This window comes from Adiantum capillus-veneris, chromosome 11, assembly GCF_014529385.1.
Source record: "Adiantum capillus-veneris isolate H3 chromosome 11, ASM1452938v2, whole genome shotgun sequence".
Taxonomy (NCBI): domain Eukaryota; kingdom Viridiplantae; phylum Streptophyta; class Polypodiopsida; order Polypodiales; family Pteridaceae; genus Adiantum; species Adiantum capillus-veneris.
The window spans coordinates 127221205-127242173 of record NC_140941.1 but is presented as its reverse complement, the minus strand read 5'-3'; the positions used below and the strand labels follow the sequence as shown (position 1 = coordinate 127242173).

The 20969-nt window shown below is 43.4% G+C and overlaps 1 protein-coding gene across 1 annotated transcript in view; it reads left to right on the top strand.

The window, feature by feature from the left end:
• The window catches only part of LOC147447985 (uncharacterized), a 41806-nt gene extending 27455 nt beyond the window's left edge, over window positions 1–14351 (top strand). Inside the window, exons 5-10 of the mRNA XM_086523878.1 lie at window positions 12160–12225; window positions 12566–12661; window positions 12773–12898; window positions 13323–13457; window positions 13551–13637; window positions 13992–14351. Of these exons, the coding sequence (XP_086380004.1) occupies window positions 12160–12225; window positions 12566–12661; window positions 12773–12898; window positions 13323–13457; window positions 13551–13637; window positions 13992–14108 (627 nt within the window). The 3' untranslated portion in view covers window positions 14109–14351. The remainder of the gene's footprint in view (window positions 1–12159; window positions 12226–12565; window positions 12662–12772; window positions 12899–13322; window positions 13458–13550; window positions 13638–13991) is intronic.
• The last annotated feature ends 6618 nt before the right edge of the window (window positions 14352–20969 follow it).

Sequence of the window (20969 nt, the reverse complement as noted above, 5' to 3'; positions counted from 1 at the left end):
TATACTAAACCGTTAAGGACACCCTCTACATGTATAAAAATCAGCTCTACTATTTTTAGCTAATAGCAAGAGGTTTTTTATGATCTTGCAGACCCTTATCTCTTGGAAGTTAAGTTATGGATAATCAGTACGGGTAAAAAAGTCAGATCTACTACTATTAGCTAATAGCAAGAGACTTTTTACGGTCTTGCTCACCCTCATCCCTTGGAAGTGAAGTTTTAGTATTAACGTTGAAGTTTTGAATCTTGTCAATTTGATTAGTGAAAGCTGAAAGTTGAATCTATTTATGAATTTTCGTGTTTTGTCATACAATTCATTATACTATATTATACCTAACTTATACCTAGGGCTATGCAAGAAAATTCTATAATAAAAAAACCACTTTTTTTATTTGGGTCCTTGAAAAAGACGTCTAGTACACGTATAATACTTCAATGTATTATACATCTCGTCTCGTACCTGGCAAGGTGCCTCTAGAAAGGCTAGTGAATCACACATTGAGCTGATTCTAGGGAGTATCTCTCCAAAAGGACCACCTTATAGAATAAGTGGAGCTCAACAAAAAGAAATTATGAGCCAAGTCAACGAACTTTCAGAGAAAGACTTTATCCAACATAGTTCTTCACCTTTTTGTTCACCAGTGCTACTTGTGTAGAAGAAGTGGATGTGTATAGAATACCGGGCTCCCAGTAAGATTACAATCAAGAACATGTCTCCAATATCCAGGCTCGATGATATAATTGATATATTACCGGGTTCTTCTTGCTTTAGCCGAACCGATATTAAAAGTGGCTATCATCATATCAGGATTGCTCTTGGATATGCATAGAAGACGGTGTTCAAGACATCTTTTGGATTATAGGAGTTTTTGGTGATGCCTTTTGGTCCCACAAATGCTCCTGCAATGTTCAACAGTAGGATGGATAGGATCGTTTGAGAGCATAGACAGTATGCGAGTACTTTCTTTGACGATATCATTGTTTTCTCCAAGACTGAAGAAAAGCATCTAGAAGAGAAGACCTTCAACCAGTGTTGCTAAGAAACGCTTTTCTTCACTCATGAAACGTACGAAACGTTTCAGAAACGTTTCTGTATGAGTTTGGACGTTTCAAAGGTAAAGTCAAGGCTCATGTTACATGTAAATCTTGAAGCCTCTTGTTCTTTGTTTTAGTCATGAAATCCTCAATGTCATGAATGTAGCTTCTGTCTTGCTTCTAATGATGAAAGTTAGTCCTATTCTCCCTCTTTTTGATGTTTAATTGTAAGGTAATTCTTAAAACATAGATCTCAGCTTATACCACTTAAACTTACGTACATTTCTTTAGTTTGCACGAAACTTTTGTTTTGGCGTTTCTTTCTCGGACGAAACCGTTTTGAAACTTCTGAAACTCGTTCAAACGAAACGTTTCGAAACTTCGTGGCAACTATGCCTTCAACTACCACTACTTTCAGCACCCTTGTATATATTATAGTTCAGGTTCTTGTCTGGTGGTGGCAGAAGTAACTCCCAGAAGCAGATGAAGGACTGAGGGACTCTTGATATCCTGGGTCGTTGGTTTCCTATAAGTATCTCATCCAATAAGGAATATTCAGTGGTTGGCACATCACAATGCAACACGAACGCTCACATATGCACGTTACAAGACATAGAAACATAAAGCCACCGATGAACACTCCCCTCGTAAATAACCATCCAAGTACTGGCCATGAGGTGTTCAATGACTCCCTCATCACTCCTGCCGCATAACCTAAAAAGGTCCGGGCCGGGAGATATAGAGGCCTTTTACAACCAAACGTCCCCTAGACCGTAGCTTGGGTTATTTGGAGATGTTGAGAGTAACCACTGCTCAGACTTCTTTATGCTCCCTCCCGTAAATAACCACGAGGATCCGGGCCATGAGTAAAAACAACACTTTTTAAACATTCAATACTCCCCTCGCAAATAACCTCAAGGGCCCGGGCCATGAGTATGAACAAGCATTCTCAAACATCATTTCTCAGTACTCCACCCAAGAGTAAAATCACCAATCATTGAAACCAGTATTAAAACGAGAGTCAAACAATTCAAATCGGCACCAAGATAGGTTCAAAACAGATACCATCCATTTCAAACAAATCCCAAACAGGATCATTAAACAAGTTCTCAAACGGAACTCACACTTAAAAAGCAATCTCAATATCAGTCGAACTTGAAAAGACAACTGGCGTTCCATTCTGAAATCTGCACCAAGATTAGGGTTAGATTTTGTAACAGGCTTGGACATTCCAAGCGAGAAATGAATAGCAAGACACGAACAAAAACTTCAAAATCACTGAACTTTAATAGAGCATATGGACACAGAGACTGAGAGCAGAGGTCCCTCGGGAGTTGTACTTTGCAATGATTAATGATAAAGAAATACATTTTTCCTTGTAATTTGTCTAGGTTGTCATGCCACATCATCATTTTGTGACAGATTTCTTCCATAAGGTTGTGGCCGTCCGTCGCATGGTCCATAAACTCTTGAATAGTCGAAACAAGCCTCGACAAGCAATGTTCCTATGGCGGTGATTGTAGTCCCAAAACCTGGCAATCACACTGGACCTCCAAGGTTTTTAGCTCGGGAAGAGGCACCAATTGAGAGATGTCGAGAAATTTCAAGTCGTAATCTGAATCTGTAAGGGCTTTTGTGGCAAGCATTTCAGGATACCCCACTTTGCCAGAAGTTGCCAGAAACCATATAACTTTGGGCAAAAATTTTCTTGAAAGCTTGCCAAGTCCTTGGAGTGTGCGGCTTGGTAGCTATAGACATCCACCACTGCATGGCACTGCCTCTGAGAAAAACGGCAGCTCGATTTTTTTTTTTTTTTTTTGATTCTTCTTTGCAAGTGATCTTTATGGCTTATGCCCTGTAAGACAAAGCGATGAAGATGGGAGCGCGCCCAATGGGCGATGAAGTAAGGGTGGGAGTGGCTAATAACTCTGGGGTTTGGATGCGAAGATTCTTTAATAGAATTTCTAGCAAACTTTGAAGGACCGGTATGCTTCAGAAAAGTCCACGCTTGAAGCTCTGAAACCACTGTAACCGGGCTGTACGATGTGCCAATAGAAAAGAACAGACTGAACAGACTTTCCGAGGTGGAGACTTGAAGATTCTTTAATAGAATTTTGAGTAAACTTTATAGGACCAGTATGCTTTCAGAAAAGCATACGCATGAAGCTCTAATACTGCTGTAACCGAGGCGGCGCGACGTGCCAATAGAAAAGAACAGACTGAACAGATTTTCCACGGTCGGGACTTGAAGATTCTTTAATAGAATTTCCAGTAAACTTTGGAGGACCGGTATGCTTTTAGAAAAGCACATGCTTGAAGCTCTGATACCATTGTAACCGGGGCGGCACGACATGCCAATAGAAACGAATAGACTAAACAGACTTTTAGCACTTCAACAAATAACAACTGAACTGAAAGAGATGCACGACACACAAGACGGGGAGTGGCGAAATTCCACCCCAAGAGAGCACTGGCCCGAAACCTTGGCGCCCCTTTCGGTATTTCTTTATATTGCTTGAACTCAGTACAACTCCCATGGCTCTGCTTTGCATCCCCCGCGTGTAGACTGCCAGAGTGAGAGCCCATGGGTCATATTTAAAGGCCTTGGCCTCTAAAAGCAGTTTACATGAAAAGCTGTCAAACTCAAAAGCAACTGGTCCAAAAACTGTCTTCGCAGTTTTCGAAAATTCGTACAATTGTCACATCATCAGCGTAAAACGTGGAAATTTGTACTGACTGCCATGTCAGCAGCTCTTACGCAAGATAGGTCTTTAGGTCACTAGGGCCCCATCAGACGGAGTCCCGTAAGATGGTGGGAACAACTCTTAAAAAATAGGCCACTCGTCAAGACTTTGCAAGTTGGTAAAACTTCTTCTGCTGCTTCTTCTAGAGTTTATGCCCCTCGGGTGAGATCTGCAAGCTGGCTCCGCTTTTCAGTGGCTTGACACGTCAGCAGTTTGTGACAGAGCACACCCTAACTGCGATGAGGACCTCAAGGCAAGTGAAGGTTCCCATCTAGCTGGGAGCCGTCGGCTCGAAAGGTGTGTGCCACTTTGCTAGTAGAGCCTCGACGATGTCCTGACACATGCTCTGTATCCCCCTCACGCCGCGCAGCTAGGTGCTCTGAATCTCCTCAGGAAATGCTATAAACTGCAACTAGTCTCTCAGGGTGCGGATTGGACCCTCCGTTGATACAGGGTGAAGATACTACTCGAAGGTCCCGAACTGAGTGTGAAAACAATTCCTTGTCGTGAAAGAAGTGCCAATAGACCTGCAAGTGTCCTGCCCGATAGGATCTGGGGACCATCTGAGATTGCAGCATTTGAGCCTCTAAAAGAGAAGTTGACAATTGGTCCATTGCTGATACTACTAGATTTGCAAAAGCAATTTGAGGTTTATTGTGATGCGTGTGGTCACAATTGGCGTGATGCCGGTATCACACGACGATTTCAACGTCTTTGATGTGCTAAGGTAGATGGGACTTTATTACAGGTGAACTATGCTTTGATGTCGATAGGGATCAAGGATATATTCCGATGCCTGATAACCTTGCTAATATCTTCACCAAACCTCTTCCACAGGCGACCTTATCCTCTCATGCCAGCTCCTTGGACTTGTTCCCTTCCAGGAGCTGGGAGGGGGTGTTAAGAGTTCAGATTCCTGTCCGATGGTGGCTCAAGTATCTCCTAGGAGTAGATTAGGGAGTGAGGGCTGTTTTGTGGCCGTATCTGAGGTAGATTTACCTTTTCTCGCGATGCACTCCGTGGTGTTGCCCTGATAGGTTGGCATGAGACGGGACCTCTATTCCTAGGGTTACCCAAGGTCAAAGTCTGCTGTGTCCTAGGTCACTTTTAGTGAGTTTACATATTTACTAGCATTTTTAGGCCATTTGTCAGGATTGTGGGGTTTTCGAGTAGGTAGGGCAATTCTGGTGATTCCCTATATATGCTCCCCCCGGTACTTTTTGACATGTTGTTCAGTGCAGAGTTCCAACGTTTTGGGCACACTCTCTCTCTAGCATTTTCACCTCTAGCATTTGGTGTGTGCAACCTCTCTCTCTCCAGCATTTTGGTCTTGTGCGACGGAAGAAGTGAGCGTTCCCTATCTTAGATGGAGAGATTTATACCAGTTGTTCTTGAATGGAGATTCAGAAGAGGCATGGCGTCTCTTCCATGAACACTCATCCTCCAATGATTACCTCCCCTGATTTGTGGGGTCAGTATGCAACATCCTTATAAACGGTCCTTGGAGAGACACCCCTTCCAGATCCTCCTGAGCCATGCCCATCTACGAGTACCTTCTTTACCATTGAGATGGTAAAGACGGCCATTGACAGGATGAAGACAAGGAGGGTATATGATCATGATGGTCTAGTAGCAAAGCACTTTATACATGCTAGAGATATGCTGACAAAGGTTCTTGCAGTTCTGTTCCATCGTGTCATGTATGAGGGTCTACTTGAGACTTGGGGATTGTCTACTAGTGTGCCTATCTTCAAGGCAGGGGATCTTACGGTGCCTGGAAACTATGATTGGAAACACATTGGCATGGTTATATGCATCTATCCTTGAGCAACAATTGATCAGATGAGGAGAGAGTGGGGGCATACAGGCAGGGGGACAAGCCGGTTTTAGGAGAGGCTTCTCCACTCTTGACCATATTTTCACACTACGAGCCATCATTGAGGAGGGCACATGGATCTATTGTAGCTTTGTGGATTTTCGCAAAGCATTTGACATGGTGCCCAAAGCCAGATTGATGCGGAGACTATAGGGATGGGAGTGCCCAATGAGTTGATTTGGGGGATCATGGCTCTATATAGATCAGTGATGGGGCATGTACGTACTCTAGAGGGGATATCTGACTTACTTCACTCCACTATTGGAATGAAACAAGGTTTTCCAATGCCTCCTAGATATAGATGAGGTTTCAGATTACATTGATAGAGAAGGTGACAAAGGTGTCCAGCTAGCAGGGACATGGGTTTCATTGTTGTTATATGATGATGACATTGTGTTGATCTTTGACTCACCGGAGGGTATGCAACAACATTTGGATGCACTACATAGGTTTGCGGAGGGATTGTCTGTGAACCTTGGTAAAACCAAGACTATGGTGTTTAACACCACACCGCAATGGATCAGGAGATCAACACCTACATTCACTTATGGTCAGGAGATCGTGGAGTACACAGATGCATACACCTATCTTGGGGTAGTCTTCACCGGGCCAAGGTTTTCTTTGAAGAGAGCAGCAGAGACTAGTCACTAGGCTGACCAAAGCATATGTGGTCTTGGGAGGATTGGAGAGGATGTGTTTAGAGGTTCAGTTCCAGGAACCCCGAACAAAAGTTTGGCTCTTTGATACCTTGATGGCTTCAGCTATGCTCTACGGGGTTCCGGTTTGGGAACCCTTTGTCGGTTAGGATGGGTGGAGAGTCATGGAGAGGCCCTTGCCACTTGGTATCTATGATTTCCCGATTGATTAGAGCCAAGGCATCCTTGCCACAAGAGACCATTAGAGCGGAGTTAGCAGCCCCCCTTATGGTGATAGATGCGCTTACCGCATCAGTCTCCTTCATGCACAGCTTGTGGGATACTACCAGAGATAGATATGCCAGATTGGCCCTTGAGTCCTCCAGACAATTAGCGTCACAGGGGGACACATCATGCTGGTATGCACAGATGTCAACATGGTTCCAAACACATGGCTTCAACATGGACAACTTATCGCCCTTTCAGTACTCCCTTGGTGCACCATCGGTGCCTCTTACTCGGATAGAGGTTATTAGACTCATTCGCTAGGATTGGACCCAATTGGACACCAGAAGAACATGGAGAGAGCCGGCATAGGAGCCGGGCACAAAGATGGCTTTCTATAGAGAGCATCTTCTTGAACTCGCAGGGGATGGATTTGTGATTCAACCTAGCTATATGGATACACATCTATCTCATGGGTTACGGTGTGCCATTGGTCAGATACGAACACCTTCGCACCAACTCGAGATTGAGACTGGTAGATCCAAAAGGATACCAACAGTAAACAAGATATGCCGCCTACGCCACATAGAGCTAGAAGCATGCATACACAAAGTTTGGTGCACTTTCATCGTGAAAAAGTCCTCTAATTTGGCATTGGAACGTGCATAGGTAAGAATTTCAGGTTATGTGCAGAAAATTACAGCAAGCATATGTGTGTGCGTTTTGCGTGTTTCTTCCTTGTGGTCATTGCACAAATAATTAGGTATGAAGGGGCCCAATAGCGGAAGATAGACACCACTGTAACAAAACTTGGACACTCCAAGTCAAGATTCTACCGCGACACAACAGAGATTCACTTCAAAACAGTTCACAGTTCACAATTGATTTGACACGGCCCGGCGGAGTTCCGTGCCTAGAGATATTGGCCCTTTAGACTGGCGCCCCTTTCGGTATTTCTTTTTGTATCAATCTGAGTTCAAAGTACAAGGGAGTGGGAGGGGTCTCACTCCTCAGACTCTGCGTCCAGATGCTCTACAGAGTGGGAGCCCTGCCCACTTATTTGTAAGTTTACAAGGGATGCTAAAAGCAGAGCCCCAAAAGCTTTCAGTTTTTTTTAAAACTTTTAAAATAAAGCAAGCTCTCAAAAGCTTCTAAAAAAAAACATTGCGTAGAATTTTCTTGCGCAAAAGCTGAAATTCCATACAGCCTGCCGCAAATCCCGGAATTCCGTACGCTCAGCCAAGTCAGCCTGTCAGCAGAAAATGCGCTGCCATTTCCGGAAAGCCGTACTGTTGCCACGTGGCATTCCTGCCAGATCTGCTGCCAGCCGGGTGTGTGGCAATGCTCTGCTGCCACGTCACCCATTTGTGACATAGACTCTCTTCTTTGAGAGCTTCCGAGGAGGTTTGTGGAAGATAGACTCTCATTTAAGAGAGCTTCCAAAATCTCACAGAAGAGGGGAAAATCCTCTTAGCAATTAGAGAGTAGTTCTCTCTCTCTCTCTCTCTCTCTCTCTCTCAATTTTAAGCAGAAGAAGAAAAAGAAAGAATTGAGGACGGGTGTTTGCCCCATTCGTGTGCTTGTAAAGATTCTCCCTTAGTAATGAAGATATTGTCTTTATGGGAGGGAACCAACCCATCTTCTGGTCCCCAATGATGTGTCAAGCTTTTCTCTCACTTCTCAGTTCTCTTGAGTATATGGATTTCATTTAAAAGTTAGTTTACGCTTTCGTCTTTTGTGACAGTGGTATCAAAGCAAGGTCATCTCTCTCTTTCTTAAGAGAATGACGGCTCTTGGCAGATTGCACAAATGGGAGGACGTGAGATAGAGTTTGTTCTTCTCCAATAGCAGGTGGCAGAGTTGCAGAAAGCTCTCCCCCATCCAGAAGTTAAGAAGATTCTCCATACCCTTGAAAAAGGGAAGGAGAAAGTGCAGCTGGAGTCGAGAGAAATCCTACATAACTTCAAAATGCAAGAATCTCAGAAAGATCCTCTAGTTGGAACCTCCCACATGCATGAAAGTCCGAAGAATGCTCAAGAACGTCATGAGTAGTCTAATCTAGATTCCAAATATTCAAGAACAGAATCCTCTTGATTCTCCTCAGTTCTCTTTCATGAAGGATATGGATGACATAGTCCCTCTAGAGGACATGTTCATTGAAGATCCGCAGTCGCAAGAAGTGCAGTCAAAGGAGAGGCCCTCTGTCAACAAAAGATAGAAAGGAGCATCACAAGAAGAAGCATCGCAAGCAGAAGTCCTTCAAGGTAGGGGATAAGGATGTAAAATTTGATTCCTACAATGGACGGCGGGATAATGATAGCTTTAGCTTTCATCCTCTAGTTTGAAGTAGCATTTGCAGAAGGGGATTTTACAGAAATTTCTAAGCTTCGCCATGTCAGTATGTGCTTGAAAGGCACAACCAGTAGTTGGCGGTTGACTTTGATCCTGGAAAAACGCAAGCCTCAAGATTATGAGCAAGAAGTAAAGAAAGAATGGAACCGACTTTCTCGGTTAGAGAACGAAACTGATCCACAATATGTGGATAGGTTTCTGGATGTTCTCTTGAAAGTTACTCCATTCAAGAAGATTGAAGATTCAGAGAAGATGCGAAAGTTTGAAGCCGGGTTGCATGAAGCCTTGCAAAAAGGCTATAAAGCTTTATCCATGATGTTACAGGCTTGGACACTCCAAGCGAGAAATCAATAGCAACACATGAACAAAAACTTCAAAAACACTGAACTTAAATAGAGAGAGGAGAGATGACACAGCCCGGCGTAGTTCCGTACCCAGAGAGATTGGCGCCAAAGTCTGACGCCCCTTTTGGTATTTATTTTTATATTAATCTTGACAAAGTACAATATCCGAGGGTCCTCTCTCTCTACTCAGTGCTCCCAAGATAATCCGAGACAGAATGATGCCTTGGCAATCCTTATAAAGGCTCTTGGCCTTCCATAAGCAGTTACACGAAAAGATTGTCCAAAAGCATATGGTCTCAATTCCCTAGCGCCAAAAGCTGCTAGCGCAAATCGCGAAAATCCGTACAGACGCCACTTTAACAGCCAACGCAAATCGGGGAGCTGTCTGTATAACGCTGCCACATCAGCAGGTTCACAAAGCAACCCACATATTTTAACATAGTCACAAGGGATGCATTCTAGGACGGGGAACGGGGGACGGAACTCAAATGAATTTTTAGTGTAAAAAAGAGGGAGGGATGGCAAGTGGGGACGGGAAACCTGAAAAAGGGCGTCCCCTGTTACTATGCATATTTAAGCTCGTCTCAAAGAAAATCAGCCCACTGGTGTTTTTGCCTTTGAAAAGCACTTGTTGCTTCAGGGACCTCTTATTCTTTTCTGCCATGCAGATAGTGTTGGTGCACTTTTCCTACTTTCTGGGGTCGTCCAGATGCTCTGCTGCATCTGCTGCTCTGCCAAGCCCCATACTGGATATCTGTACTGTAGATTTTCTTTGATTTAAACATAGACAACCAGGGAGAAGCCTATACCATATTACATCTGAATGCTGCAACTATCCCAAGACAATGTTCCTGGAATGTTTTAGGCTTGATCCTTTTTTAATTTTGGGAAAATTATCAAAATGCCCTAGAAATTTTTGGAAATTCCCAAAATTCCCAATATACCCCTTATATTTTACCAGAAGCTCCCAAATGCCCCTCAGTAACCTCCCAAACATATCTAAAGACAATTTTTTTTTTCCAACTCTTTATAGGAAGATTGGTTCTCCCTCAATAGAAGATGATAGAAGAAGTAGGATTTTGAATGGTCTTGTGGGCTCTTAAGATGAAATTGTTCATCATTCTTAGACACAAATGACTCTATTTGTGAGCTCATTGGTAAATAGTTTTTTCAAAGACACATAAAGATAGAATTTATTGTCATAAAGATTAGAGTATGCAAAAATTGGGGCAAAATGATACAAGGGTATATTGGAAATTTTGAAATTTGAGGGGTGTTTTGGGAATTTCCACAAAGGATAGTTTGGTAATTTTTCCATGGAAATCTTCTAATAATAGATGGCCCATGAAGTAGACATATGCCTTGCTGGACAAATCTTGGTGCACCTTAGCCATGGATCTTCCCAAAAAAATCTCCTTACCTCCTTGTCGTATTTGCTTCATACTAGTCTTAACAGCTAGTAGAGTAATTCCCCATGTGCAAGGCATTGCACTGCTCCTCAAACCTCCCTGCTAAACTCTCGCAACCATCCACTCCCTTCCTGTATGGAGAGGGTCACCAGATCGGCATTGAAGAGGCATCACACGGTGGGATACTACCCTTGCGGTCTCCAGTTTTATAGGCTGTCTTTCTTGGAAGCAAAGGTAGAGGGAAGGGATGCAGTAGACAGCTTCTTAGAGGTGCGTTTTTTTTAAAATAAAATAAAATAAATTAAAACATGTGTTTTTGAATTAACTAGGAAGAGACATAAGATGTACATCTTTGGAGCCCAGAGGAAGGGGCTTGGGGATTGCTTGTTTACAGAGAAACAAAATTGGGGGATATGATAGGGAAGATATATAGAAACTGCTACCTTTTTCCGAACATAATTACAAATCTATCCAGGGGGGACAAGAAGTCACAGCACAACCAGAAGTTCATTGGTCCGAGGCAGATAGTCCAACTCCTTTTGAAGAGTGTCCAAAAGGGCCTGCCCTTCCTGAATTCTTCCAATTAGCCCTTGAACTTGAAGATTTCTCGGGTCCATTCTTCAAGATGAGCAAAGTTGCCTATAATAATCTTACCAGCCCTGCCTTCATCCTGTAAGGCTTCATATCTCATAGAAGTTTCATGAAGAAAGGCACACCTCTTTCTCCATATTCTGATATGACCCAAACACAGCTGCAAAAAGATAGTATCAAAATTTTTTCCTAGACTAGGGAGTCTGGTAAGCACTTTCATACACACAATAATTTCTCTGTTTCTAGATATCCACAAAAACTCAAAGCGGGCCTTATTCCAAAAGTAAGAAAGGAGGCCAACACATAGTTACTTGGAACGGGGAACAGCAACGGGCATGGAATGCCATTCCTTGTTACGGATACTCACGCTTGAAACATGGAACGGGGATTTGGAACGGGAAGTTGGAATGGGAACGGGGAACGAAAACTTGGAAATGGCCAACACTTTCTCCTGATAATAGCTGCTGCCTAGAAGGGGTGAAGCCTAGGACCTCAATCAGAGGAGCCAGGATAGGTGGATTGAAAGGGCAGTTGATGAACAAGTGGGTTATATGCTTTGCATCTAGGACAGAGGCCTTGGCTTTTTGAGCAATTTAGTAGCCGTCCAAACAGATTTGTGAAGGATGAGCCACAAAAGGATAGCCTTTTGTGGATGGATGCCCCAAATACTCGAAATTCGAAGGCCCAAAATTTTCTGTCCTTTCTCACTAACCATCTGCGGTTGAGGGTGGTGTGACTTATAGGGAGGGCGACCAAGCTTGAACCCCTGTACGCCTTTAGTGAGAGTCACTGGTTCTAATCATCCTACGAGGTCTCTTTTATGCATGGGTAAGTAAATGTGAGTTAATGTGTCAGGGAGAATATGAATGACATGCTTGTGTTCAGTCATTCAGTTTTTGAGTTCGAAGGCATGCTTACACAATTGTATTGTCGGATGGATGTGTAATAGCTTAGAGATGGAGATGGAAACCCAGGACCGGGAGCTTACTCTTCCTCTTCAGCCTTTGGCCCTCAGGTTCTCTCTCTCTCTCTCTCTCTCTCTCTCTCTCTCTCTCTCTCTCTCTCTCTCTCTCTCTCTCTCTCTCTCTCTCTCTCTCTCTCTCTCTCTCTCTCGCGCGCGCGTGCACACACTTCCATGCTCGCCGATTCACACTCACATGCACATGAAGAGGAAAACAGTCACAGAAAGCAAATTGTACTCTCGCACTAGTGCACTGTGCACACTTGTGCAAAGATGGAACTCCTTGCTCCCTGATGAGGTGTTTGCCATTGTGACAGGGTAGGGCACGTAGTAGTCTTCCTTCCGGCTTGCATTTCAATGAAAAGCTAACAAGTGTTTTAGAGAGTTGTGGCAGGTCTTGTCAAAACAGAAGTCACCATCATCGGCAGATTTTAGTCGCTCCACACGGGATGAGCAGAACAAGATCTACATGAGTGCGGAGTTTGATAAGGTGTAGTATACTAAGCACAAATTGAGTGAACGCTGCGAATGTAGAGCTGAAAACATGACACATGCAGAATACATAATGTGAATTTAGAGCTTAAACCTGTATTACATGCAGAACAAGTATGGAGTAGGCTCGCCGGGTCCAACCGTGTGTGATGACTCATCTTCCATGGGTAACCAGATTATTACTCCACACATATCAGCACCAAGGTTCCGTTTTGGTGCGGAGAAGAGATTTAAGGTGCAGTGCTCTGTAAATTTTACTACTGGTTTGCTTCTTGAAGGCTTGAGCATTAGCTCAACTACTAGATTGGAAAGAACTTTAGGTCTATGTATATGCCATACCACAAAGCTACGAGCAGAGGTGACCTTTTAGAGAATGGACTTGCATGCTAAGAGTATCGTCTTTCAACGACAAAGATCATCATCTACACGAGTGTTCCGAATTAAGATTTTCCGCTAGAACTTGTAATCCTCGGTAAACAGGGCTCAAATATGTGATGCGTGCCTGGTTATGCAATCCGAACTTTTGAGCAAGTTCCTAGTACAAAATATTTGGAAGGAGAACTTGGTCTATTAAGGGCCTGACCAGTAGGTGTCGAAATTGGAGTCTAGAATGACCAATGGAGAAGATTTGTCCCTCTTTTTGTCTGCTTTTGATCCAGCATGTGGATAATGAATGCTCTCCTGGTGTGGGCAAGTATGAGATTGTAAGCTCTTTTGGGAAACAAAAAGAGTCCAAAAAGAAAAACCTCCCCTCTTTCTCTTTCGCACACAGCAACCGAGATCAGCGAGCCAAGGTATTACTTCACTGCCTCAGTCGATTGATTTTGCATTTATGTTTTGTACACATAGAGCGTGTCGAGGAGCTGTGATACCCTTCGTTGCTCCAGGTCTTCATATCTGCCCAGCATGACAAAGCTCATTATGGAGAAGCGTCTCCAGGTCCTGGAGCAACTTGGAAGGCATTCCCGTCAATGGTAAGGAATCTCTTTGATTTGTTTTTTGAAAACAGTTGTAATTACACAATAACAATTCTCGGAAAAGATTTTTCTTTGGGGCCAGCTGCTACTTCATTGGGCAAATTTCCATCAATTTATAAATACTGTGTAGGGTGTAATCCTAAAGCGTCGGTAGAGATGCTTAAGTGTGCTCCCCCATAGACCATCAAAAATTTAGCTACATTTGAAGACCCTGATGACAGCACAAAAGGCTATTCAGTCTGATCTTCTGACAATGTCATTTTGAAGTTCACAAAATTGCTGAAGCGAACATCTCTCCGATGTTGCTTGAACTGAGATGTAGGCTCTGATATCTTCTTGCCTATTTTCTAGGGAGACACACAAGTGGACTCACGCAAGGCAACGTGCAATGCTTCTCGGTTTGGTGCTGCCCCAAGATTTAAAGCTTACAACACCGACATTCCAGGCCCAGGCAACTATAATTGTTAAAATGGTAAAAAATATCACTTGTAACTATGATTGTTAAAATGTTTAAAAATATCGCATGGCGTTGTCCTTTTGAAATCTTGGTTCATGTTGTTACCACTACAGCTGTGTGAATATAAGCCACTTTGGTGGCTATAAGCAACTTGTGTAAGTTCTTGTCCTTCCAGAGTTGATAAAATATACCAGGACATATTTTCGCTTGAAATTACCATATCTCAAGGGGCCATTTTTTAGATACAATTGAAAAAAAATCTGCGCAGAAAGTTTGATACTCCCTTGGTAATTTCAATGCACACATAAAATTTTCTGAAAATCACATGGCCAATACAATAAGAATCTATGGGTATCAGACAAAATCTGTTTACTCATTTCACTTCTCAAAAATATATATGCTCTCAATTTTTAAGGCTTCTTTGAGGTGCTCAAGGAATGCTATTTGAAGGGAAATGAATTTACCACACTTGGACAATAGAAAGGATATTCCATTTTCCTCTTCTTGATCAATCAATTCCCCCACTCACACTTAACTCTTGGTAAAGTAGAGAAAAAAGATACACACTTGTAAATAGGTACAACAACTAAGAGATGGGGATTGTTGAAAGAAACCATTGATAACCACCTACCACTAAGTGCTTGATTAGTGTGACAAGGGATTTGGCCAAATTGTAGAGCTTATAATGCCACTCCAAAAAGACAATGGTTATGGAGTAGAGATTTTGGTATTTTACATGTGGTTCAAAGTAGAAATTGTAATTGTAAGACCACAGTCAATAATAGTAATGAGTTCAAGAGGTCTAGTGATAAGGCTTTGCACCTCAAGTTGATTGAAATGGGAATATTTTCTCAGGTTTTGGATTAAACAAAATGATGTTTAACAGGTTCTTAAATGAGCTCTCAAGATCAATTAGAAAGCATAAACTTGTATAATATGCTTATTTTAAACTTCTAAAAGCAAGATAAATTAAAGTGCGCGTCATGGTCAATCGAATCGAAATGTAATTAAGGAGCGAGCTTTGATATTCACCCATGCACTCTTACAAACAATGATAAGTATTTGATTTTTTATGCTGATATATTATACCTGGATGGCATTGACTTGGCTTTATAGCAAGCAATTTGTTATCTCGTTCTATAATACGAGGATTGACGTCACATTTGATTGGACGACTACCAACATAATGCCCCCTTCTTGTTAGAATCTTGCAAACATTCACTAATCACAAATAAATATCTTATGTGATGTATTCTATTCCTTACCCTTTCCAACCTTGACTTGCCTCGAGGTATAGATACCTCGATTGCCTTAATGTTTTCAAATTAACCTTACATACTCACTTTTAGGTTGAGATTTAATATTGGCTTTTGAATTGGGATGTCATGGGATGGGTTTTTGACATTTGTGGTTGAAGCTGGTCCTTTTTTTCACATTTATGGGATGTAGACTTAAGATTGCAGCTTGTAGTTTCAAAGGTCATAGTTGCCATGATTCTGGTGATTTACATAAGATACGCCTTTTAATTTCTCATTTGAAGTAACATAAGGATGGCATGACAATATCTGATTTGATCCTTTTGTTTTTTGGTTTTGATGAGTTTGGGGTTGAACCTCTACTTGATAAGAGGGCATGGTTTTAGCTTGAATAGTGAGAATCATTGGATGCCGTCGTACAATGAGTGTCGAATATGACTGTAATTTTGATTTAAGATGATCATTGAATACTCATACAATGCTCACATGAGGGTCTCTTAGGAGACAACATTTGATTTAAAATTTGAAAATTCACGCAACAAACGCGATGCTAACAAGTATTTTGGGCTTCCAATCATGGGATTTTATGTTTCTAAAATGCAATTGCACACAAGTTTACTCGATCTCTGTTTAGTCAGTTTCTTTGTAATTTCTCACTTTGATAACAAGACGAAGGGGTCATTGACACGTATCTTTCCAAGCAATGCAATTATTGATGTGCTTTTGTTTCTTGAATGGTGACAAGTCTCTTCTTTGGAGTTACAATAGAAACTTCAACTATAGTAGTAGATCCCTATCCATGAACTTTTCAAAGTTCTTTTAACATAGTAGCGATCTTTGTAAAGCTTCAAGTTTTACACTGATATTATATTGTCAACAACTTCTCGTATAGAAATGGTTTGCATAAACCCTCTTAGTTTGTTTGGTGGTTATGTATTGTTATTGAATAGCTTATTGAATACAATTATGCCAATATGGTTCAAAAATGAAAGGATTTTATGTAAACACTCACACATCGCGTGCGCGCACGCACACGCACATGCATGCACACACACACACACACACACACACACACACACACACACACACACACACACACACACATGGTCACTTCATATAACTTTTAATGCTGCCTCTTGCCACAACTTAACCTAGTCTCTTCATCCCTCTAGCTACACAACAAACACCTTGGTTGCTATGAATCTTGGCCTATGAGTGGAAGCCTTGAAATTAATACCTTGTCTTGTAACTTGAAAGAAATGCATCTAGATTTACGTTAATTTGTACTTACAAAGTTGGATATTTGTCATTATATCTTTAGGGTAAATACCCTTAAGTAACCCTAGCTGACAAGAAACATCATATTTTCTTAGCTAAGAATTGCCTCTCAAAAAACTCCATGGGCTAGATTGGAATGAAACCCATCTTCAACAAATATAAACGGATTTTCTTGGATGAACAGTCCCCCCCCCCCCCCCCCCCCCCCCCCCCCCCCCCCCCCCCTTTTTTTTTCCACCTTGGACATATGCCCTATGGCACCATGATAAATCAAATTTCTCTATTCAAATGGAACTGGAAAGAAACACTTTGGCCTTGTATTACCCTATGGGTATGTTCCCTTGGGCTTTAGTAAAAACGTGGGGGTAATTTGGAGTTATAGATTTAAACTTGTACCTGAGCCTTTAATACCATTCCACTCTCCCAAGCCATTGAGTGGCGTGCCCACTCCCTCACTCTGTCGTCACGTTGAGTACCAAAAAAATGATGCTCTTTCGGTTGCAGCCTTGCCCCACTCACTCTGCACCCCATTAACCTATTACAGCTCATTGGTGGGAGACCTGTGGGCACCTGCGTTGACTCTGCGGGTCTGCTTACGTGGTATATGAAGGGGATCGGGGAGCACCACAGACGGAGAGTGAGAGAGAGAGAGAGAAGGAGACACACACACGATGTGGGTGGGGAGACTCCAAAGAGTGAGCAGCCCCCTATACACTTATGCTATGTATAAGGAATACAAGTCAGTGGGCGTCCAGACTCTGGGCGGCCGGGCAAGGCACAGGCACCTATACCCCAACAACCTCCCACTTAAAGGCGACTGTGCCTTTAAGCAAGAGAACCTAGTTTAAAGACTACAAAAGGCGAGAGAAAACCGCTCTCAACCGATGCCCACTGGCTGGCTGTGATCGTGTGCATTCGGCTGTCCTGCTCCCGTGTAAGTCCATACACCACCAGACGTAGCGCACACGTACTACAAGTATGTACGCAATACTTGCATATCTCCCTCGTGCACTATGCCATCATCAGTCCACAAATGACTGACAACCCCAACTGCAAATGCTCCCACTGCAACTGCGATATCCGGTCTCAAGATCAACATCTCATACATGAGACCACCGAATGCCGATGCAATGCTAGCGGGCCCTGCTAGCTCTATGGAGCATGCATCAACATATTTATCCCTGGCAATAGGCATCTCTGATTGACAAGGCGTGTCAGCCACATGCATCTCCTGACTGTCCACAAAAGACGCATCAACCTGTCGTGCATCCTCAGAGCAAACCAGCTGCTCTAGATGTCTACTGGAAGACATATCCTGCACAACTATATCCCCATGCTCACTGTCGAGCATAGAAAGGAATGACTGCATAATCGCTGACATCTCAGTCTCCTCTGCAATCATCCATTGCAAACATGACCACTCAATCTGCTGTGACTCACTAGAGCTCTCATGATCTAACTCCGTATTCATAGACTCTTGCACAACGTCCTCCTGTCGTGACTCACTAGAGCAAGACCGCTCTACCTGTCTATCCTGCATAGAAGTATCTCGCACAACTGACTCTCTGCTTTGCTCAGTCACTAGCAAAGCATGCATGTCTGACTCTGTCACCTCTCTGTGTGACTGCTCAAGTCGTGCCCCAACTGTGTCCACAACGAGCTCACTACTCTGCACTCCATGCAAAGTACCCTGCAACCCATGAGCAAAAGAGACTCGCCTGCTCTCTCGCTTTCTACCTGGCTGCGTGATCACAGAGACAACATCGTCTCTCGCGTGATCCACATGCAATGGGTAACCTGTACCACTCCTGGCACCTCTCGCAATCACTAGCGAACCCAAATGCATCACAAAATCTCGCTCTCGTAGAGAAATCTGACATCCACAATCTCTAAGCTGACCAATCGAGATCAAACTCACTGTCAAATCTGGTACATAGCGCACATGTCGTAACAAGTAAGATGCACCACTCGGTAATGACAGTCTCACATCTCCTGCACTTGCTATCGCATGCACCGATCCATCGGTCAAACGTACACTGCCAAGCATCTCGCTAGAATAGCTATAAAACCATGCACGATGCGGCGTGACATGAAACATAGCATCTGCTTCTAGCAACCACTGCAAAGGGAGTGCACTATCCACATGTATAGCATCTCGTGCATAGCTCGAGGTAAAAGTGACATCCCCGTCACTAGTATACTCCGACACTACATGTGCCTCAACTGTTAAAGCAACTGAGTCCATGGCATCACTACATACATCTCTGAGACTGCCATGTCTCCTACGATGTCGCATACGACGAAAACAGCGCCGTCTAACGTGTCCAGAATGACCACAATACCAACATGTCACCTGTCGGCGTGCTCGTGAATGTACATGTCTCACACGAGTCCGTGATGACTAAGATCTATCATACATATCATGTAATCTACGCCAAAGTGCTCTCGAAGTAGTCTCATACATAACAAAAGCATATACAGATTCCGCAAGGTGCAAAGAGAGTGTAGATAGTGCCATCTCCTCTAGCTCCTGCCACTGATCGTCAGACATGTTTGAAGGTCTACCTGCATCACCACTCAATGGTCGATGCAACCCTCGCTGTGTCAATGCATCAAGCATACACTCTCTCCATGCCGCAAAGTCTGACCCATCAAACACGCGCATCTGTGAGAGGTCACAATCTGATCGATCACCTGTCTCTGCCATGAGCACAAGTAGCAAGCTAGATAGCAAAACCACCTCACCAACAACACCTGGAAACTGTCTACCAATATGGCCAGAAACACAATGTAAAACCTGTGAGACACACTCCAAAATAGAGCTCCCGTAATGTCAATACAAGCCTCAAAATTCAGCTCTTAAACAATTGCATAAACAAGTCACAAACGTGTCCCAGATCAGCCTACAACTGAGCCATACATGGACACCTGCAAAGAGGAAACAATGGCTGAAAATTCAGCACCCAAATAAGCCCTCAAACCTGCCTGTAAACTTGTAAACCTGTAGCTGAAACTTGCTGAAAAACCTCAAGCCATTAGTGCTCGAATCCGGCTACCTAGCTCGTAGCCACACAAGCGTACATCACAATACTCACTCCTGTGAGTGTGCCAAGATAACTGTACGCCTATCAAACCCGTGAGCTAATCACCAAGCCCACACTGTGCGGTATCAATGCATACACACGCACAAATCTCCCACCTGCAGAGAACACCGCACGCAAATGCTGAGTGCAACCCGCAATATCTACCTAGATCGCATAAATGATGCGCATAAAACTCCTGGGAAAATTTCGGCAGAGTTTCGTCAGTAAAACGGCCACAAAACCAGTAACCAAACTGACTGCACACTCAAAACCATGAGCAGCCAAAGCGCATCAAACCGCACTCCAAATGCATGCACCAATCTCCACACTTTGCATACATCATTGCAAACACCTGCAAATCTAGTACACAAATATCTGCTCTACCTGTGACTGCCAAAAAACATGCTCGAGGCATACATTGCCGAGCTCAAAATGCAATCACATTAGTCTCCCTGAGCATCAAACCACATAAGGCATACATCGTATCCTCCCACCTGTGAGGAAACTTGCAGCAAATATCACTCTCACATCTGAGAGCAAACCATGTGTGGAATCTTCGACACACAATAAACAACTGCTGCAGCAGAAAATTCAGCGTTCATAATTTTAAAATTCTGATATGATGAGCGTGTCCGGAGCGTGCCAAAACCCCAAGGTAGACTCTTGGATCACATGTATCCGAGTCCGGGTGTGAAAGCTATGCCAAAAACCTCCGTTTCGACCAAAAAACGCAGCATAAACTGCCAAAAGAGGACTGAAAAATGTAGCTCCTCAACCGTAGCTCGAATGAGGTTTCTGATGGCTCGAATGGCTTCGAAAGGGGGGTAAAACACCAAGACGCCTGGTGGAAACGCTCTCGGAAAGTTGAATTTGCCGATGCCAAAGTCGAAACCCTGTTTGCACTCTTGAAAGTGCGCGCGCGCGGACGCGATTTCGAGAATGAAATTGGCTCTCCGCTGTCATCGTGACTGTGCACATACGCGCTCCCTCCACACCTACGCTCTGATACCAATTGAAGGGGATCGGGGAGCACCACAGATGGAGAGTGAGAGAGAGAGAAGGAGACACACACACAGATATGGGTGGGGAGACTCCAAAGAGTGAGCAACCCCCTATACACTTATGCTTTGTATAAGGAATACAAGTCAGTGGGCGCCCAGACTCTGGGCGGTCGGGCAAGGCACATGCGCCTATACCCCAACAGTATAGTCTGCCTATCTCTAATGTATTAAGCTTATTAGCTGGTTAACCTACC